The sequence below is a fragment of the Poecilia formosa genome, unplaced genomic scaffold (assembly GCF_000485575.1).
Source record: "Poecilia formosa unplaced genomic scaffold, Poecilia_formosa-5.1.2 Scaffold79, whole genome shotgun sequence".
In the NCBI taxonomy this organism is placed as follows: Eukaryota; Metazoa; Chordata; class Actinopteri; order Cyprinodontiformes; family Poeciliidae; genus Poecilia; species Poecilia formosa.
Genome location: NW_006800018.1, coordinates 868,123 through 889,904, shown reverse-complemented (window position 1 = coordinate 889,904; position 21,782 = coordinate 868,123). Strand labels below are relative to the sequence as shown.

Genomic DNA, 21,782 nt, shown 5'->3' with positions numbered 1-21,782 from the left:
CAGAACATGAAGACACTCTCCTGCCAAATTACATCAATGTGAAGACATTTTCTTTATTTAACTTTAAAGCTTCAGTATATAGAAAAAGTATGTTTTTACGTGTCGTGACAGTATGATATGAGACAGATAATCTGTGAAAAGACCAGACTTTCCAATGCATCTCTTCAGAGACAACCAATCAAAGCCAGAAGGTGGGTCTTGGCGTTGTCAATCACTCTTGTGAAAATGCTACTGAATGGAAGAGAAACAATTCACCGCAACAGGAAAACTGTTGATCTGCTGTAGAAACAAAGGGCGGATCTCAATAGTGAAAATATAAATAAATAAATAAATAAATCTGATTTGAGGAGCAAATCTGACCAGATGTAAAGAAAATATCGGCTGCCGACCTGAACAGTTTGCACCATCTCTGTCGTCCCGATCACTACTGCGTCTTTAGTTTTCATGTTCCTCTTTTGCTGCTCTTCCAGCATTTTCCTCTTTCGCCTGTCATTTCACGTACGGCTCTTCATCTTCTGCACATGCAGGCCAGCTTACGACCTTGTCAGCTATCACTTTGTCTGTCCTCCTTTCCTGCGTACACTGGTCCGGTTTCCACGTGCGTTTCCAGTTTCTTTGTTACCCTTTTGTGTCCCTTTTTATTTTTGTTGCCCGTTTGCCTTTCTGGCCCCTTTCAAAAGCTCCACGCCTGGGCCGCATGTTTCGCAAAACAAAATCTGCTTGTATCGGGTACAGTTTCCAGAACGAAATTCTGCTCTCCGACTGAACTGGAAACAGGACGTCTTTCACGTGTTGGCGGACTGTCGAGTGTGCATATTGTTGGAGCTAAAAAAAAAAAATGCTTTATTTGACTGATCTTAATGTAATCGTCTGCCAACATTTCTAAGAAAAGAACCTTTGGCTTTTTGTAGGCAGTGCCGCTTTGAGTAAAGCTGAAGCTGCTGCCATGTTTTGTTTGTAGGGCAGGATTAACTTGGCATGACAGCAATAAGAGGTCCATTGGGATGCCATTAGATATTACCATCTGGTTGGCAGATCCACGTCTGACTGCATGGCAAGAAATTCACCAATCACAGGTGAGCTTTGATAAGCAACCGTTCATCCCCATGGCCAAATGTAATGTTTGAAATGCGACAATGATTTTCATGAGACACCAAAAGGAGGTTGCATGTTAAAGTCAACTGCAGGTAAGGAGGCTAAGCGGCAGGTGATGAAGCAAGCGGTAAAAGGCCAGCAAAACCATCCACTGCAACAAAAAGAATAATTTGTTTCTCAGAGAATCTGCCCTGACATGCTCTGTAATCATTTTAACCTCATGCAGAGAAACTGTGCTCTTTTGGTTGTGTGTTTCCCCCCCATCGGCTGAGGGAGCAGAGTACATAAAAGCCCTTTGGTCTAATTCTGTTTTCCCTGACAAGAGGAAAAGGGGGGTAAAACACTTCTACAGTCATGCACAGTTGTTGTTGTTGCTTCTTTCTAACCAGGTTGTTGCAGATTAGACTCAGCCTCACACACAGAGAAAGATGTTGGACCGGTCTGTGTGTCTGGGTGGATCGCTGACAGCTGAGATGTTCTGCGTTGCCGTCGTAGAGGCTGCGAAGAAGTCAGAAACGGGTTTTTTGATGTGCGAATCCGAGGATCTTGTTGCTTTTTCTGACTTCAGTGTGTTTCCTCCCCTGATAGATCTTCAGGAGACTGCAGGAAGACTCCCTTCAAATGTTTCAACCATAAATATGCTTGCGAGACAAAGTAAATATGATTCAAATGTACATTTGGTGTTCTGTGTTATATTTAAAAAGTTGTATTAAAGGCAAATTAAAATTTTTCTAAGTATTTTTGGCTTTACAAATTGCAAGGTAACACACACACAACGTTGAACTTTTAAATCAAATAACTAATAAACCTGGATGATTTCGTGCATAACGCCTGAGCTTTCACGGCATCCTTCTGTGAAACATTATCTTTATTACACTAAAAAATAGGTTCTACTGTGGATAAATTGAACTTTCACTTGTACAATCAAATTTACTCCCTACATATTTTGGGATGCTTGAAAGTCTGTCAAATCCTAAGGCTTACTTGTTTTTAAATTTGAAAATAGCAAAAAATAACTTGGCTTTTCTTTGTGATTAATTCATTTTATTCATAATTCTTATGGCTCTGTTGAAGAATGAAAGGAATTTAAATCTTGGGCACAATGGGTCTTCCAAATGAACAACGAGTCATATCAACGTTAAAATATGCATCAAAAGTCAATCATAAAGTTCTGATCTTAGTTCAGTACAATATAGACGGAGATTAAGAGGTGTGTGTGTGTGAGAGAAAGGTACTTACAAACCTAGTTCAGTGACAGTAGTTGTGGAATCGGCGAAAACTCCAGCAAATTAGTGTGAGAAGCTTATTAAAGGGTACCGAGAATTGGTTTAAAAGTCACTTCTGCTACAACAATGGAAATACTTGTAAATCTTCAACTACTAGGGTTAAATTTTCCAAAATTATCTTTCTCATTTAGCAAAAACATTTTTTAAAATATTTTTGTAATTCTAACTGACCTAGAAGAGGAAAAGTTTGTCATTGTTTAATGTCAGGTAGAGAGGGAAAAAAGTTGTTTATTTGCACAGGGTCCGGAGATATCAGCTTTCCAGTGCCAAATGTTTCACAATTTCAAACAGGAAAAATTATGTTTTTGCCAGTCACAAAAAAAAGACATTTTTAAAAAATCCATAAAAGAAATGTGAAAGAATTCAATAATTCTTCAATGCACTCTGTCTGAAATACTACATGGAAAAGAGTCACTCACAAACACATCTGTGTTTAAAAGGGATTGACTTTTTTTTTTAACTTGTGTTAATTATCCAGATATCTGTATTGGTTACAAAAAAAAGCTGAATTTACTTAAACTGTTTATTTTTTTTAAGCACATACATAAATTACTGAAATACAGATTTATTTGACAATTCTGCACCAGTACAGCACAATTAAATACATCAATGCCTTCATAAGCTTGAGTAAACATGATTTAAAAAAACCACACACAACTTTAATTTGTTGAGTCAATGCAATTAGGAGAATAACAGCCAATAAAAAAATATAATAAGGAAACTGAAACTGATAATTCTTTCCTTGGTCAAACAAGGGAAAAAAAAAACTCCAACAAACCTTTCAAAAAGTTTGGGAAGTGCAATTAGGAATTCTAAATATAATGTAAAATAATATATAGAATATAGACATGCTATACCTACATTTAGATAGAATTGCTGCACTAATGAAGCATTCTGTGAGCATAACAACTGTCTCTACATTGACTTTTATGCAAACAGAATTCACCCAAAGAATACATCCACTGACGGATAATGGGACATCTCTACGCAGTATAGTAGCATAACGTCATAAACAAGCTTATTTTGCCTCATAAGAGCTTGTTTACTTGGTAGGGAGTATTTTTCTGCCCTGGCAGAGTTATAGCAGAGCTCAGTACATGGGAAAAAAAATTGCTTGATGCAAGCAATGCATTTTGGCATAACCCAAGGACTGTATCCAGTGTGATGTGAAAGGACTTAACAAGACAGAGCTTGTTCTTTCAATGCGAACAAGGTAAGAGAGTCCTGGGCTGACATGACCGCAGTGCCATGTCAAGGCAGCATTTCCTCGGTTTATGACAGAGAAATGATTTACAGCGAGTAAAAATAAACGAAGGTCTATTTGTTGCACTGCTAACGTTGCACTGGTGGTACATGTACTTACGGCATGTTGCTGGTACTTGTGCACTAGTGCAACACCCAGAGCTATGAAGTATCAAACCATGTGTTACATTTCAGATTATTGATTAATGTGTAATTTAAGATGAATGCATACGGCCTCTGTTGGGTCTCTTACATGTCATTTATCTCATGCTGAATTTTGTGCTGAAGAGTTCTGATACAACTTTTTAAAAAGTATAATTTTAATAGGCGTGTTTAATAAGAAATATTGTTGCTTGTTCAGACAGCTTCATAAAGCTCAACAAGTGAAACTCAGTGGCAAAATTGCTGCTCAATTTTGCACAGTTGCTAAAAATGTTGGAATAAAGTTTTCAGACATGTTCTTTTTTTATTGAGGATTAATGTTCTCTGTGCTATGTTTGATTGATCACAGCGTTGGTAGACGCTGTGATCTACCAACGCTGTAGATCACAGCGTTGGTAGATCACCAACGCTGTGATCAATCAAACATTGTACACTTGTACAAGTGTACAAGTGTTCTTGTACACTTGTACAAGAACTTGTACAAGTGTACAAGTTCTTGTACACTTGTCAAGAATGAATTATGGTGTCACCATTATTTCAATAGATGATGCTTACATGCTACTTGGCAAGTAAAAGGGTAATGTCATCTTAAATGAACAAGTATTTCAACTCAGTGATAATAACATTATTATTCTGCATCGTTACCTTTTTTTTTCTTCTTAGATTTTTGCTTAGGATGCAGACTAGTCTGACCCAAGACATTGTGAAACCCAGCATTTTTATTTTTTTTTTTTGGGGTGGGGGGGTGAAATAAATAACCCCTCAGTTTTTAGAGTGCACTTTCGGTCACAGCAGCAGAGTACTAAGTTCAGGTTTGATCTCTTTAAATGTAACTTAAAATAGCCTTGGGTGGTTACTAGAGCAGTAATTTATATTTATATTTATCTTTAGGAGCTATAGCATCACCTAAAAGCATTTGCGTTTACTTTTCAATCAAGAAAAAAAATGGGAAGACACTCTTTTATATATATGTTGTTTTTTTTGTTTGTTTGTTTTGTTTTTTTCAAATCTCACTTCCCTCCCACATCACATACAAGTCTGGAAGCTGGTGGTTTCATATCTGGGTTCCCAGCTGGTGCCTGCCAACAGCAGTGTAAGGACACAGTAGTAAAAGCTTTCCTCATCGTGTCAACTATAAATTCCTGTCTGTGTGAGTGATGCTTTCGGTAGCTATGGAAACCCCATATAATAGCTCCTCCGCCCCTCTGCCTCTCTCTCTCCCTCCGGTAGTTTTCCCTCTAGGTCTCTCTCCCCCGCTCTATCCTCACCAAAGCTGTTAAGGCTACTTTGCGCATGTACGGCCAGCCGCACCGAGCATTGCATCGACACCAAGATGGCGAAAACACGTCTGGCTTGCCTCCTGACTCTCCTCTCAACTCACTGTAAGTACAAAATTCAACCCAAAGCAGCTGCCGTTTGAGCCCCGTGGCTTCGTTTGGGACGTGGCCATCGTGGCCAGTCAACTCCTGCATCAGTTTTTATTGCCGTTTCTACCTCCGCGTTGTATGGAAAACGGACCGTGGACTCACAACTAACTAGTTGGACGCAACTACCGTTAAACTCAAAAGTGACTGACGGTAAACCCGCTATATTTGACCCCAAATACGTGTGGACTATTTAGAAACTGTAAACCGAAATGTAAAGAGAGGTTAGTCGCATTTTTTCACAACTTTTTGCTTAGTCCTCCTGTTGTTTCTCAATAGACTGCGTCGCATTTACTGCTGTTTACATCAGTATATCGCTTTTTTAAACAACATTAACGTAGCGGAGCTGTCGTTAAATCAACCTAGCGTTTCACGTCAGCTTGATTAAGTTGCACGTTTTGTTAGCGCGCGCGCTCATGTGCACGTGTGTGTGTGTGTGTGTCCTGACTCAAAAGGTTCAGACAGAAAAAAAAGAAGAGAGGGAAAAAAAGAAAACTTTCGTCAAGTTTGGTTAATCAAATATGTATACTTGCGGTTTCGTAGCTGGAGCCGTTAACTATTTAACGCGGGGCTGTGGGGCCGCGCTGACGGCAGAGATGTAGTGATGCGAGATAACGGTTTTTCCTGCGGCGGAATAAAAGCAGGCTGACCGCGGGAGGAGCCAGCCGAGCGGGCAGACTCTCGCGGTGGGTGCCCCCTCCTCTCCCTCCTCCTTCTTCACCGCTGCCTTTCAAACCGCACCGAAGCTTAACACTGGCTAATAGAAACAAGAGTGAGAAAAAAAAAATACCCACAGTTTCTGTACGGCTTCAAAAATCTGTATGCTAGGTTTGTCTCCTGTAGCCGGAAGCGAAAAACGGACACCTGTAAGATATCACCGCAGTTCATTTATTTATTTCCTCATGAGCCCTTAAAGCCATGACAACCGCTCTCGTCCTTCTGATGATGTTTTATTGAGAGAACATAGTTACATTTGTGCTCTTATTAGAGCCTATAAATATATATCTATAAAAATTTACACCATATTTACTAACATTTTTTAATAGTTCAACACGAAATGGACTTTAATTTAGATCTGTATGCTTTGTGCAAAACAAAAATAGAACACCTTCCAATTTATATTTGACCAAAAGAAATTTTGTATTTAATTATGTCAAAATGGAAATGTCCTCATTCAAAGTTAGATCAATTTATTGCATTTTTCAATGAAGTGAGTGCACTGATCAAATGAGAAAGCCAAAGCCTCTCCGTATTCAAATAGCCTTCCTGTTGACAGCTGAAGTGAGAACGGTTTAAATTATGCTCATGTTTCTGGTAATTTGTATACATTTAATGAAATCCCCCACACAGAACAACACAGCATCATAGTAAATAAGTGTCTAGTTTTTTGGTAAGTTCAGAACATTGTAGCTTTAGCCAGGCCACTGACTGGAACCAGTGCGTTTTTCGGATCTGCTACTAGAATACGGTTAATATGATATCATTTTTAGAACAAAGTCTCATTTATAGAGGAAAATGAATAGGGAGTCACAAACACTTGTTTTCTGTTCTCTGTCACATTTCCCTTGAAAATCATTGAGCTAATGGGTTCCACCGCTTCGAGAAGCGTGGGTGTAAAATCATAAAACCTGAGTTTCAGTTCTAATTATTGATGTATTTATAAATAAATATTAATTAATTCGACTGACTTTCATGTTGTTGCATAAATGAGATATAATGTATCTTGTATCAAAATACTCTGATGTCCAACTTTCACTTTGATTTCTCTATAACAGAAAATGACTTTTTTTAGTGAATTAAAGGAAATTGTGCTTCCTTTTTCTCTTTATCTGTCAGCTCGGCACAGAAATGCGCTTTGAGTTATTCTCGTCGGATTAAGGTGTGAGAGGACAGGCGAACAGATCAAACCAAGTGGAGACATAAGAGCCTTCCCTGTGATCTCTCACGTGTGTGAGCAGGCTTATTCCCTTTACTTTAATTAGGACCGGCAGTGGAGCTTGTTTGAAATATGTTCCTGTGCTCTCCTGACATACCTTCAGGCTGTAAGATGATTTTTTTATTTTTTATTTTTCTTTAATTTCAGATACTCTTAACGGTGTTCTCTTGTGTAAACCTCAATAGAAGAACAATTAGTTTTTCATGTGGGTGGTGAGTGTGTGAAGATTTAGGAATTCCTTTTGTCTCAGTGGACAGGGCTTAGCCATGTGGTCAGCTGGGCCCCAGCCAACACTGCCTGTCTTTGTAGAAACTGGACAAATGCAGCCAGACTTGAGCTCGCCACAAGCCGGGTTATGAATTACTAATTGTTGCTGGTAGCACTGACTGTAATTCGAATGCTTCTTGCGTTTTGGAAAAAGTTCTGCTCCTAATATAGATCCAAATGCTCCTCCGATGTGGGAGACTGAATGTTCATAGGAAATAAAAGTGTCAGTGGTTTGTTCTTTCTTTGCAGGCCTTGCTTGGTTTCATTTTCTCTCTCTCTCTGTGAGAGATGAGCTTGTTATTTCAGTTCATGGCGCTCTTAGAGTAGTGATCATCTGAATTGCCACACAACTCTAGGCGGAACGTGCCGCGTTTCTACGGCCTGTCGTCGGTCACCGGAGCAAGGCGAGGCGAGCACGCTTCCATCAGACTTGCATCCACCTTTTCCTTTGTTGGCTTTGGCCTGTTCTCCGAAAATACTCCAAAGAAATTCGTCGAAAAGGAAATCTGCCAGAAGGCTCCTGCCAAGAGCACAGCCAAGATATGTGGGGGCTGGAAGATGCTCAAAGTGGATTAGAAGTGAGCCGATAGATACTGTGAGATCATTTCTTTTACTTTTATAAGAAACACCTGTGCTGAGGAGTGAATTCAAAAGGTCGTTGTTGCTTTTTAAACCGTGAGCTTCGACTGTGGCGAGCAGCTCACTTTTAGCACTCCGATAAGAAAAGTATACACACATCGTCATTCAAATGTTTTTAATTTTCAGCATTCAAAGGATCTGTTTTCTTTTAGAGTCCTGGATTTAACGTCATTTTCGCAGTTAAATGCCAAGACCCAATTTAGGGCTGCAACTAACAATTATTTTGATAATCGGTCGATCACTCGATCATTCTGACTATTCGTTGATTAATCGGATAAAGAAAAATTGCCACAGATTTTTCATTAAGCTACTTAAGCCTTTTCAATATTATAAATAAATTAAAAGATGGAAATAAACAAATAATTCAATTCTTTTATTTTAAATACAAAAATAAACATTTAATTGCCTTAAACACAATAACATAACGTTCAATTAATTTGAACGAACTAGGTGAATATGGAAAAATGTCACTTGATTAGTTTTGGGTAAAACATGTTGGCAAACAAAAGTGTTTTTATCTCAAATACAAAATGTATACATATTTTGTACAGTTTTGGTTTATTTACTGCTCTGAATATGTTGTTTTTGTCAGCAAGTGACTTTTTTTGAGTCTGCACACTCCAGTTAACAAATAATCGATTACTATGTTACTAAATTATTTCACATAAAGCGTCTTTGAAGTGCTGTAGAAGTCTCATAGTTGACGATTATTTCAACAATCGAGTCGTCATGACCTTTCGAGCCCTCTCTTCATCTCCATCGATTAGATGTAAAAAAAAAAAAAAAAGAAAGAAACAAAGAAAGCTGCCCCCTTGATGATTGCTTAAACCTTTGAAAACCTTCAGAATAACACATAGCCAGGGTTCGGTCACCCAGTGTCTAACGTCTTTCTAAATGGAAACCTGGGACTCTGTCTTTTTGCACCGTTTGGCCAGGCAGGAGATGTTTCTCTTCCAGATAACTGCTGATGGCTCCCCAAGGAGGGCCTTGTTTTCTGACGTTTTCTCCCTCCACCTAAAGCTAGCAAGCAAATGTTAGGAACACACTCCAAATGACACGTTCCGTCCCCGTGGGCAAGTCGCAGACAGCCTGACATTTTTCTGAAGGGACGGTAAATGGCAGAGGAAATCGGGGCAGGCAAACAGAAAGAAGCCCTGCGCTGTTTGGGATTTGTTTTTGTCACGAGTCAGAATGCGGTGCGAGTTAGGAAGTTCTGCAGAGTTATTTGCAATCTCCATGTTGGAGCTGAAGCCGATCCTTACTTGTGCAACCGAAGCCCTTCCGTGTCATGAGGTTAAAGCGCCCCGTGTCCCATACCCCATGTGGAATGAACCGAAACAGCTGAGTGGGAGCGGGCGGTGGTTGTTTTGAGCCGCGTCGCAGGCGTGACCAGAAATATCTGCTGAGTCCCTCCTAAACCTGACTGTGCCATGTTAGCAAATGCAACATTCCAAATAGAAAACACATGGAGGCAGACAGCTCCGCATCATATGAGCTCTGACTAGCAATCATTACCACCTGTTTTCCTAAAAGATAAAAAGAGTCCCCCGCCGATGAGCTGGCTGAGGTCAGAGGAGGAGGAGGCGGGGGAAGTCTTGAAGACGGAAAACTAAGTGTTTTTTGGCAGTTGAAGGCCTTCAGAAAAGAAGCGGGGTGTGTCGGTTCGTCTCCCGAGACAGAAAATCCACTTCACCGTGACTCAGAGAAGGATTCAGGACCTTGGCCTGTTTTTATTCTGTTTATTTATTTATTTTTTGACAATGTCTTGCAGCGGTTGAGACACAAACAGCGACTTACCGCTCACTCCAGAAATGGCAGCGGCATTCGCGTGCTTCAAATGTCAATAAGACAAGGAAGCGAAAAAATATAGGGTTCATAAATCACAGGCCATCTTGAAGCAGCACATGTTGGCCAAAAGTTCATGATGAAAATATGATAATGACCGAGGTGTGGAGAGGGAGGATTCTTGTGGGAAGTTTGGCTTCTAGATTGGTCACATCCTGAGCCTGTCGAGGGGACTATGAGTTCTTGGAAGTGACGAGTCTAATTTAATTAGAGCCATCATCCATTGTTTGTTTTGTCAAGATGGCTCGATTCTGTGTTTAGGCTGCTCTGTATCAGGAACGATCTGCTTCCTTACTGGGTGCCTGGGCTTTGGGCAGCACAAGAACAGCTTCCTGTTTGATGATCTTTACCTGCGATCACATGATCCCCAGAGGGAGGAAGTGCCGCGCCGGTTCCCCCCTGCTTATGTATTCGCTGGATACTGATGGGAGTACATCAATAGGTCAGAGGAACCCACCATTGATCAAACACTAGAATGCTGTCAGCTTAGTGAAATAATTAGGGGGTTCATTAACGATGGCGAAGCAGCGAGCCGCGGTGTGTGCGAGAGGAAGAAGCTGGAGGCTGCGCCCCTGCTGGGAGTCACAGCCATATAATCGCTCTGGATTCAGCTTTTGTTTACAAGGCTGTAGCAAAAGGGCAATTATTTTCTAAAAATAGCCATAAGGCAGAGTCATCTGACGACCTCAGGTGTTTGAAATTGTTCCAATGTGATAATGATAGTGGACAAGACTTCTGAATAGCAGCTCCAAAGTTTCGGGATGTTTTTTTTTTTTTTTTTTTCTCTTTCTTTAACAAGAAGTGTAATTCGTTAGAATAAATGTAGAAGCAAGATTAACCTGTTACGTTAGGGGTTTGGTTTGATGTTTCTTCTAAAATTGTAACATGTTCCTATAAAAACAGCAAGGCACAGCTGGAGCGCTGTGTTTCATAAAACTTTAAAGGCCTAAAGGAGTCGAACGTGACGTCAAACCCCCTAGTCAGAGGTTACTCTAGACGTCTTTTCCCTGTAAGTCATTTTGACAAATCTATTTCTCTATCACCAGCTTGTCTACAGATATTGCAGAACATGTAGTCATCCCCTTTTCTCAGCCGTGGGAACTCCCACAGAACCCATTAATCCTTCCTGAACTCCCCACTTCCACCTGCTTGCCCTGTAAGCTGAGTGGAAGTTCAGAGCTTGCTTGTCTGTCGTCTGCCACCACATCACTCCTTCTTTTCTGGCCAATTTCAACGAACCAGTGGCTTGTTTTCTAATAATGTCGGTGTTTGAGTGTGTTGGCAAGTGCGTTGTAAACAGTAATGCCCTCTCGTCTTCCCGTTGCTCGGCCACAGGTGGTCTATGTGTGCTTATCATCAGTGAAGCTGTGAATAACACTGTTATTATTAGGCGCCGCGTGGTTATGTCTGAGATTCTGGGATATATTCATAAAAGTATTTCGTGGCGCTTAATGTGGACAAACCTGCGTTCGCACATGCTTCTAATTCTGAAACTAGACGCAAAGGCAGAGCTGCTCCTAAAATAGCTTGAAAGAGCAACCACCTTCTCTCTGCCCTGACACAATTCGGGGGTAAACATGCCTGCACTTATTTATATTTATTTAAGTTACAGCCAGAATAAATTGCTTGGCTTTCTTGAATTCTAGAGTTACTTTTGTTTCACATATTGCACAAAAAGAAGGGGGGGATCAGCTTGAGGAAATTTTGGCAGAGGACATGAAAAGTGGGGGAAAAAAGGGCAGAGTTCTTCCTCTCTATCAGTAATCTCTTCCTAATATTTTTGTAAAAAATACTTTGAATCAAAGAAAGGGTCAGTTTATAGTTACACTGTCCCTATTTGAAGAATTTTACAGGATCTAAACTGAGTGGAGGAAGTTCCTCTGCCAGCAAGTGTTCCTCTATTATGCAATCAGTATCTTTGTATCGCTGATATGCAATAATTTGAGAATTTTATACACATTTTTACTTTAGTTCATGCTTTTTTTTTTTATCTTTGATTGGATCAGTTAAATTAACACATTATTTCAAATAAGAAACATCCTTTTCGAATTTAGAAATGCCATTCAGACGTTGTTCTCTGAAGTTTTGAGGAAGGTTTCATCAGGTCAGAACCCAAAGTTCTCTGTTGAATGAAATCATAATAAAAACTCTGTCAATTTATCAATCGAACTTTATTCATATAGCAATTTTTGTACTGTGTCAGGTGCAACACAAAGTCTGTGGACCTGTTTCTACAGAAGTCATAGACAGGTCAGCACCGTAAACCACTAGAGACTTGCACAATGAAATGATCAAAATGACCAAATCAACTAAACGAATGCAACAATACTTAATTTTGAAAGTTTAATGAAGAGTTAAAAGTGACAGAATTCAACCAAAAATAGTCAAGGTACTAAGAAATTATTAAAGATATGCATATATGTTTAAAAGGAGAAAAAATAAATGTATTTTTAAACTTATAAAAAATAATAAAGTTGAAACTGCAGATGGCACACATACAAAAAATAGGAATCTGAAATATTAATCAATCAATCAAGTTTATTTGTATAGCACATTTCAGCAACAAGGCAGTTCAAAGAGATCAAAGTGCGTTACATTATAAAAACACAAAAATAAAAAAGTTATTAAAATAACATGAAGTCGACAGTTGAGACAGTGATATTTTTATTAGATTTATTTGATAGGCACAGACACACAATAACGTAGATAAATTGCATAAAACAGCAGTCCAATGCTTGCATCATAGTGCTTATAGCGTGAGCTAATTTGCAGAACTTGTCTCTAGTGACAAATGACAGTACAGGAATATTAATAACTTGAACTTTCAATTTAAACTCCCAGCTCCCCATAAGAAAAAGCAAAACAGATTTTTGGAAAGTTTTACTGTGAAAAATGTGTCACTGTATTCCTACACTCTAGATAGCAGGTGGAACTGTTATCCCTGTTAATTATTTCAAACTCAACATTGCCAGTAATGGACAGAGATTTCTTTCAAAAAGTGAACCTGTAAAGTTGTGAGGTAAAATACAATGTGGTTGAAAATTTGGGTGCACCTGATCTTTGTGCTGGTGCACCTATGAAAAAAAACGAGGCGTGCCAGTGCAACCAGTGTAAAAAGTTGGTCTGGAGCCTCACATTTTGTGACTTAAAACACTGTTGCCTTAATAAGAGGAATGTTGTTTTCAATGTTTCCACATCGTGACTGTATTTAATTTGCTACAGGAAATATTTCCGAACAGCCACATTTTTGTCCTTCTTGATAATGAGTCAGGAGTTTCGGAAACCCATAAACGTAGCTATTTTTTTCCAGGAGGTGAACAGACATAGAAACCTTTTTAGTCATTCATATTGTTAACTCTGTTTATCTGTAAACGAAAATGAGAAAGTCATGGAAAATTTTTGGGACTTATAGGAACTGTAGAGGTTAAAAGTGCAGCTCTTTGGAAATTTTTTTTTTTTTTTACATTGTCACATTAAAGTAACTTCATGATCCTAAAATAGCCATTGGTTCACCAACAGGCTTTGCTGTACAGAATTTTAAAAAGAGTCCTAATTAATGCGTTTTGTATTTAATTGTTGTACTGGTCCCCGAAATAACTCCACTTGATTTTTAAAATGTTTTCTTGCCACAACAGTAATGATCAAATCAAGGTAATTAGAGTATAGAAATTGGCATTATAATAAAGACTTAATGATGGCAGTAACTCTAAATCAATGTCATGATTCGCTGAAAGAGATGGAGGAAACAATACCAGGGTCTAATCAAACATTAATTTTAATTAAAACATTGAATGTTGCTGGTAAAATCATTACAGGGCTATTATGGTTTTGAATATTTATCATATTTTTATTCATATTTTTATTTTTAACTCCTCATGTATTTGATTTTTCAGTTTTATGCACAACTAAATATAACGAGTTCTCTGGAAAACAATGTTTACTATAAGATTTTATTATTGTACTGTTGAAAATAATCTTATATATTTTTTAAATCATTCTTCAACTTAAGACTGTGAAGAGGTTTTTGTATGTAAAATCTTCACTTCACAGGCTTTATTTTTATTCCTCACAACCAGCGGCGATGGATCCTCTCTCATCCATCACCGGCGCGTGTCAGTGGGTGTAAATTCACCTACAAAGCAGGAGCCATCAGTATAAAAAACGTACATCATCTGCTAACATCCTTTTGTGACAGGAACTGTCGGGTATTTTAGTAATAATTCCTCGAGTAATTGGACAAGCATGTGCTTTTTTCCAACCTGTTTCTCCTTCAGAGCTGTGCCTGCTCATATTTATGTGTACCCTACAAACCCAGACTACTGTTTACAGTTACCATGGAAACCCTCCAACAGCTTGTAGCTTGCTCTGTTGGGAACATTGGTTCGGATTTTGCTACACTTTCTTTAGGTGCATGATAAAATTAGAACTTTGTTTTGACATACCGTGTTCTGTTGGTTTCTAATAACTGTGTTAAGGTTTAAATAAGAGGCAGCAAATGAATGAATGAAGTGTGATATTTATATTAGAGAGAATAACTAATAACTCAGTTTGTTCTATGTGCTTGTTGATAATCCTAAATGCTTTATCTGTGTTCTTTATGAAGTCCTGGAAATTTACTAATTTTTTCATCATCCAAAATGGCCCTAGTATTTATTTCTCACATATGACTCGATCCATATGAAATTTTGTTTCTGTAAAACATTATTTCTTACTGTTTTATCTGTTTTCATAGCTTCCTATCGTACCAAGCCAGGTGCATTTAGAATAGGGCGAAGTTAATGCTCGACATCCAGTTATCTTAAGGCTTTCTTGCACCATCTCAAGTTCATCTTAAAATAATGCAGGACGCTTCTGACTGTAAAAATAAATCATAAATGAGTGTTGGACCAGATCGCTTTGCTGCGACTGTGTCTGTCATATTTGAAATGTCAGAGAGCTATGATGTTATTTTGATAGGGGACAAGATGTTACGCTCAGGAATGTTTACTATCTTCACATATGGTGCATTTATCTTCCCCATAAATGTGCCATATATGAAACAAGCCTAAAGAAGTTTTGATGAGCAGTAAGATGATAGGATCAACTCAGGTGGCCTACTGAATCAAACAGAAGTCTATGATTAACTAAAACTATTGATCTACATGGTGCCTTTTCCTGCTTTAATTTCTACCAAACCCAAATGCAAAAACAAAAGTTCCCCGGTTTGGCTTGGCTGAACATTTCCAGTGTTGCCTAGCAACTGCTTGGAGCAAAGATATGATTTGGCATATAAGCCCTAGAAAAATGTCCAATTGTAAACAAGCAGGATCCGGTGCGTAAAGCTGTGAACTTTATACAGGTCACTGCTTTCTGTCATTGTGTTTGTGGTAAATTGGTTGTTGTTGCTGTTGGTTGGGGTGAGATTTACCTCCCGTATCTGATCCTTTCGTCAATCTATCGACCGTGGTACCAACTAATAAACGTCAATGTTTTTCTGCTCCTTTTTTTCTTTTATTTAACAACAAGTGTATGTAAGAAGTAGTGCTTAACGCGTTAACGCATGACGATTAATATGAAAATTTGAACTCGCTAATTATTACGTAACGTAGCTTAATTGAGCTTCCTATTTTGACCTAAAAGTCTCTCTTCTGTGGAAGGTTTCCTGGTTCACAGTAGTGCGTTATTGGCTCGACACACAGGGACCGGCGAACCACAGCGAAAGGTGAAATTTTTCCTCGACAGCAGACAACAAAAGTTGAACATTTTTCAGCTTTCTTGTGTTGCGTTGCTACCTCGCGTGTGCACGTCTACGTGCGCAAACCTAAAATTTCACATGCACGAATTACACCAGTCACTTGGATGGATGAGGACAAGAGACTGTGGCCTCATTAAAACAAAATGACTTCCTTTAAACTTTTCAGAATGTAAAAAAACTGAGAATCTTCAGATATGTTTGGGTTGAGACAATAAAACATTTTCATAAACGTTCTTTGAAAACGTGTGTACAGTGATGGTTTTTGTTATGGGCTATATGGGCACCTGCCCAGGGTGACATCAGAAAGGTGTGGGGGCATCAAGAACTAGGAAAGAGCTACATCTTATCCGTCAGGTGTCCCCAGAACAATTTTTCTACGACTTGCATGCATGTGTAGAGGAGTAAGTTTTCCCTAGTTGCTCTTGAGTACTGAGAGAATACATAACCTAATTTCTACTGTAAGAAAAACAGCAACAACAAAAAAAAAAGGCCAGATAATTGCTCGCTTTTTAATTGGTTGGCAGGAGGAGGCGCTTCCTGCAAGAACCGCATCTACTTGCATTTTTTTTTTTTGAAACTTACAAAGTTGGGCATAGTGATTAATCATGATTAATCGCAGCACTAGAGTGTGATTAAGCTGATTAAATTTCTTCATCAATAGACAGCACTTGTAAGAAGCTGACTTTAGCATTTGAAACCAAACTGTTGCAATGTTTGTGTGATTGTATTTGCACCATAGACGCGGTCATTAGCTTTGTTTCAACATTACAGTCAACAGGAACAACAAAAAGAGTAGCCAACATTCAGTCGAGCAGATCATCTGGCCATATGGTGTGAGGACGATCCCTTCAGGGCTGCTTAGTGCTAAACGTATTGAAACCGAGTCGCAATTGATAGCATTGTGGTTGGCTCACATGCTTTGACAGAAACCAATTCAGTGTGATTGATCAAAATGGCCCTGGCATGAACTGGACCGTACAACTCCACATCTGTTTCCACCAAACCTTTCTCATCAGGCTTTGGAAGCGGAGTTATTACTTCAAGAAAAATGGGACTTTTTCTGTTGAGACCAATCACGAGAAGTGGTCAAAGCGTCCATGCCTTTTAGACTTTGCTGTGACTCATATTCAGAGTGGAGGCTCAGCACACACAGAGCCGCTGCCACATGTGTGTGAGGGCATACTCTGGGTAAGTGAGTGCCTTAGATATTTGTCAGAATGCCAGACATAGGCGACGAGTTTGCAACACTGTGGTGGGTTCCTGTCTGAGCTCCATTAGTGGTTGCCTTACAGTAGGGCGTCCTAAGTTTCTGCGTCCACAGAGCAGCGGAACAAGGGTGTATTTTGGTGAGATTTCACTCTAGATTGTTTGTTTTACGCTCTGAATTACACTAATAGTGTGGCTAGAATCTCAAAGCGGATCCGTGAGGGACAGCAGAAAAAAGGAGAACTTATTCAGTTGTAGAGGATGTGACTGTGGATATTCCACACCCTATCTCTTCTAAGGGATTTCCTGGATTTTCTTGCATGTAGTAATTGAACTAAATTGTCAGTTTGTCAACATAAACCTCATATAACGTGCAACAGGAGAGTTACTCCCAAAATGACCATGTTATCTCCTGTGCCATTTCCTCTCCTGCTTTACATCTAAAGTCAGATTAAAATAACTCTTTTAGGGCTATAAACTGCAACTTTAAGTCTGTCTGCCTACCTCTGCCTTGCTTATATTACACAAGATTTCCCAGTCTAAAGCTGTTCTCATTTACTAGGACATACAGCAGAAAATTACAAAAAGACAAACAATATAGGTTTGAGGTTTGTATTGAATTTGTTTAAATCACCAACTTGCAGCAGCAATACCCGATTTGTAGGCGTGTTCTTGTTGAAACCAAGAACAATAAAAAGATTTCTCCATCCCTATGTCGTAATATTTTCTTCCTCCATGTTGTTGAGTTAAAACTTGAAGCTGGAAAACAACTTTGAATGTCATTGGTGGAGCCATCTTCCCAGAAAACACAAACATTTTATCTCGCTCTCTTAAAGCTTCAGCTATTTCTTCAATAGCGGCAGACCCCTTGAAAACAAAGCCATTTCTCATATTTGTTCTGCTAACCCTAAAAAGCTCTGAGCACAGATATGTGCTTCCTAAAATATTCAACATACAAAACCAAAGAGGCACAAATAATTTATTGAGAATTTTTTTTTAACAACAACAACAGGAGGAGGAGAACAAAAGCCATTTAGCTGTTAGGGATAAAACAGAGAACAGGTGAACTCAAAGAAACCACTACACTCATAGTACTCTAGTAAAGTTTAGTCTAGCTTGCTCTGGCAGAACAATGAGTGCTGGGTTTCATCAGACTCCTCACCTCAAGACTCAGAGAATCTGCCTCTCCTTGTATTAAAATGTAACAAATCTCCTATTTTTTTCCCCCCAGCCAGCACCGCCCACTACTCCTACTGCCCTTCCTTAAAACAGACTCTTTCATGCAGAACTGATCAACTGTACAGTTTTATCTCAAATCATCAACACTCGAGATCTGTGGGCAGCTTCCTTTGGGGCGATTGTTAGCGCGTTAATGCCATTCGGCGAGAACAGCTCGGTTGTTCAGAGAGAGGAGACGACTGCAGAGCTGTTGTGACGTACTGGTTTCTAACCTAAGGCAAACAACAGCCTATATGGCTGGGACTAAACTGCTGCTGCCTGTTACGCTGTTTCTCTACTGACACAGAGCTGGTTGCGTTTAAGCAGATTGAGACTGGCTCCTTGCCAGTTGCAGTCATGCTTTATCAGGGCAGGGCCTGCTCTGCGCAGTTCACTTGGTGAGCTCATTACCACCGAGCTGAGAAAAATCAACGCTATCTATTGTCTGTATCAATGAGTAAAGTAGCTCTGTTTTATTAGATTAAGCTTTCAACCTGTCTGTCATGATGAGTTTTGAAATGTTGGCAGCTTTATTTGCTATGTATGAAATTTCACATACGCAATATGAAATCGACTACTTGCCTGCTCACACATCGTACCAAATACGATTTTCTTTTTGTCAATATGCAGCACTTATCCAACGTCTTTATGGCAGTCTGTATGGTCCACTTCCAATCTCCCTCACCAAAAAAAAAAATCAGATTAATGCCACTTCCATATGTTGTACCAAATCAGATACCTATCTGATGGTTTTAACCCTTTCATGCATGAATTATGATCATTTGTATAAGGATTTTTTTCTAATTTTTTTTTAATTTTCTTAAGACATAAAAAAAAGTAGGCTTATTTTCTCCAAATGCAAAGTTGTTATTTGAAAAATACATCAGTAGTATTGTTCTGTATGGGTTATTTGATGTCACAATATTTTTTATTTTTTTTACATGCAAGAGTCGTCTACAGTATGGAACGGGTCGGTTCCCATGCTTTTTTGTCTGTCGGCCATATTTGATTTAACAAAAATAATTTCTTGCATTTGCAGATGATGGCCAGTAGTTGATAGTGTATTTTATGATGCATTAGTGTCCACTTCAGTGGTCTCTATGCATTTATAACATAAAAATCCGCAAGAAGCACAAGAGCATGGCTTTTAGACAGCTGTCCACTGTAGTGACCACTATTCATGAAAGGGAAAAGCGATGAAGTCTGAACGGTTATGTCACATTTAGTCCAACTTTTACGTCATTGACGTGACACATGAGTCATAATTTGGTAGCTGTGGTAAATCCAGACATGCACAATGGCTGAAAATTATATGAAATTAAGAACGAAGTCTGTTGGTGCAGCGCATCACACCACAATCCCACCACTAGTTCTGACTACGCATCCAAACAAAATTCTCCACAGAAGCTGCAGTCAGTGCTCCACAAAAGCCCCTTTCTATTAATTGTGCTTTATTTTTATTAACTTCCTTCATCTTGTTATGATTTCTTTTACAATACTGTCCACTCTAAATAAATCTTTCCATCCATTGTTTCTTCTGTAAATAGAGCACTTCTCTGTGACATCTACATTCTCAGTACACGCCACAACGAACGTCACTTTGGAGTCGTAAACTGTTCACGTAAAAGTCTGATTGTGATTGCATAATTCAGTGTCATTAATAATTACACAACAAAACAGGTTTAATTTCAGCAAAAAAAAATAAAATTAATTGAGCTTCAAGAACCCTGTTTGAACCGTTGCTCTAGCATATATACATTGAGATTGCTGCTTTCAGTTAGTAATTCTTCCCTCGCTACTTGCTAAGACAATTTAGAATGTAAACTTAAAAATCATTTTAGTAAAATCCTGTTTTACAGTATCTACTACTTCACACATGCAGCATGATGTCTCCTCTGCTTCTGATATAAACAACTCATCGCCGCTTATGGCAGAAAGACAAGAAAGTACCATCTATGAGGCTGTGGCCTGTTCTGGTGACTTGTATTTTTATTTTTATTTTTACCTAAACCCAGAACTGGGCAAAGTCATCAAGATAAACCTTTATGAGAGTACGTCTCTGCTAAGTTATTTTCAGGTTTCAGCGTTAAGATCAGGTGAATTTTTCACAAATTACTTTGAAAAACTAGCTAGTGGTAATGTCAAATAGCTGCAGCTTAGTTGGACAAACAGCAGGTAAAAAAAAAATAAAAATCTCTTTTTTCAGCGTGAAAGCAGCAGTCCGTACATCAGCCTATGCGTGCTGCTGCAGCTCTTTAACTGTCCTGCCCAGCTTTGTTTCCTCCGTCGCTGCAACGCACAATAGAATAGCTGATATAGAAGCACAGCTAGCAGCGTGGACGAGTGGATTATTCTACTGTCAAGTCCCCTTTTCTGGAATTTCCCATGAAAACCAACAAGCAGTTCCTCTCCAAGTAGGTGATGCATGTGCGGCTCCAGCGGGTGTGTGAGCAGGAGGAAGCGCAGATAGTTTCCCTGGCCACCTGTTGCTCCTGCGACATTCTCTCCCATGCAGCCTGAGCAAACTATTTGAGTCCAGAGGATGCCATTGTACACACTTGTTGTCTGAGTGGGCTGCTTGTTGGGAAATTCTTGCTCAGTTTGCGCACTTTGATGTCCCAATATTGTTTCGCAAGACACATCCCGTTCATAAACAACTGGGCCCTGAAATGATTAGGAGTCATTCCCTCTGTCTGCCGCTGAGTGGAATGCATCTGACTGGAGAATGCAGCTCATGAGAACAGACCCCACCCTTCTAATTAGAAGCTCTTTTGCAACATTTTTTCATTTTCATGTTGATTTAGTTCTTCAGCGAAGACACTAAATTCCAATTGTTGTTGAGTATGTCATTCCAAAGTTAGTTGTTATAAGGAAAAAAAAATAATGATTTTGTTCTTTTTAACCCATCAAAAGAGGGAGAAAGACGCCAGCCCCCCTCCTTGACCCTGAACCAGATTAAGTGGGAATAGAAAACAGATGGATGGCATATATTTAGCAATCCATAGCTCAGTGACTAAGGCCATCTGACCCTCTCCTCCTATCCAGTAAGTCAGAAAAATAAGATTCTGGGACCATTTTATCTAAAGCAGCATAGAAAACGGTGACACTAAAAGCACACTAAAAGGAAACTTTGGGAGAAAATGGACAGTGTTTAAAAGGACAGTATGTCTTTTCCCTGCATCTAGTGCATAGGTGGGCTACTCTAGGCTTTGAGGGTCCCGCAACTTTTAGATGTGTCTCTACTTCAACACACCTGAGTCAAATAAGGAGGTATTGGCAGGATTCTGGAGAACTTGACTGCACTTGATTTAGTTATTTGATTGAAGTGTGTTGGACCAGGGAGACATCTAAGACTTGCAGCACACCTGTTCTGGAGGACAGGGATTACCTATCCTAATATAATGCTATTTTATAGCACAATCAAGAAACTATGTTACTTTCAGTTTTTATAAAAATTCTATATATATATATCAAATATGACTTAAAAGAAATCTGACTCTTAATATCTTAAAATTGGGCCTCTGTCTCTTTAAAAAAATCCTCTTTCTTAAACTTTGCCTTTGGGAAGTCATTGCAATATTGCTCCTTTATTACCCCTTTAACAAAGTTTTTACCAGTGTTGCACTGAGAAGTCGCTTGCATAATTAACTTTGCTGATGTGCAGTTCCACCAGGTGTTTGCTAATTGCTGCTAGCTAGTCTCAAGGAGCTCAAGGTCTCAAGGAGGAG

General features: G+C 39.1%; 1 protein-coding gene and 1 long non-coding RNA gene across 2 annotated transcripts in view; both read left to right on the top strand.

Annotated features, from left to right (window-relative positions):
• Nucleotides 1–414: 414 nt before the first annotated feature.
• Nucleotides 415–1,826, top strand: LOC107836729 (uncharacterized). The gene is made up of 2 exons (XR_001662674.1): nt 415–1,076; nt 1,684–1,826. It is a non-coding gene; the product is annotated as an uncharacterized LOC107836729 (long non-coding RNA).
• Nucleotides 1,827–4,702: 2,876 nt separating this feature from the next.
• Nucleotides 4,703–21,782, top strand: part of LOC103141045 (junctional adhesion molecule C-like) — a 37,452-nt gene continuing 20,372 nt past the window's right edge. Inside the window, exon 1 of the mRNA XM_007556467.2 lies at nt 4,703–5,167. Coding sequence (XP_007556529.1) covers nt 5,119–5,167 — 49 coding nt within the window. The 5' untranslated portion in view covers nt 4,703–5,118. The remainder of the gene's footprint in view (nt 5,168–21,782) is intronic.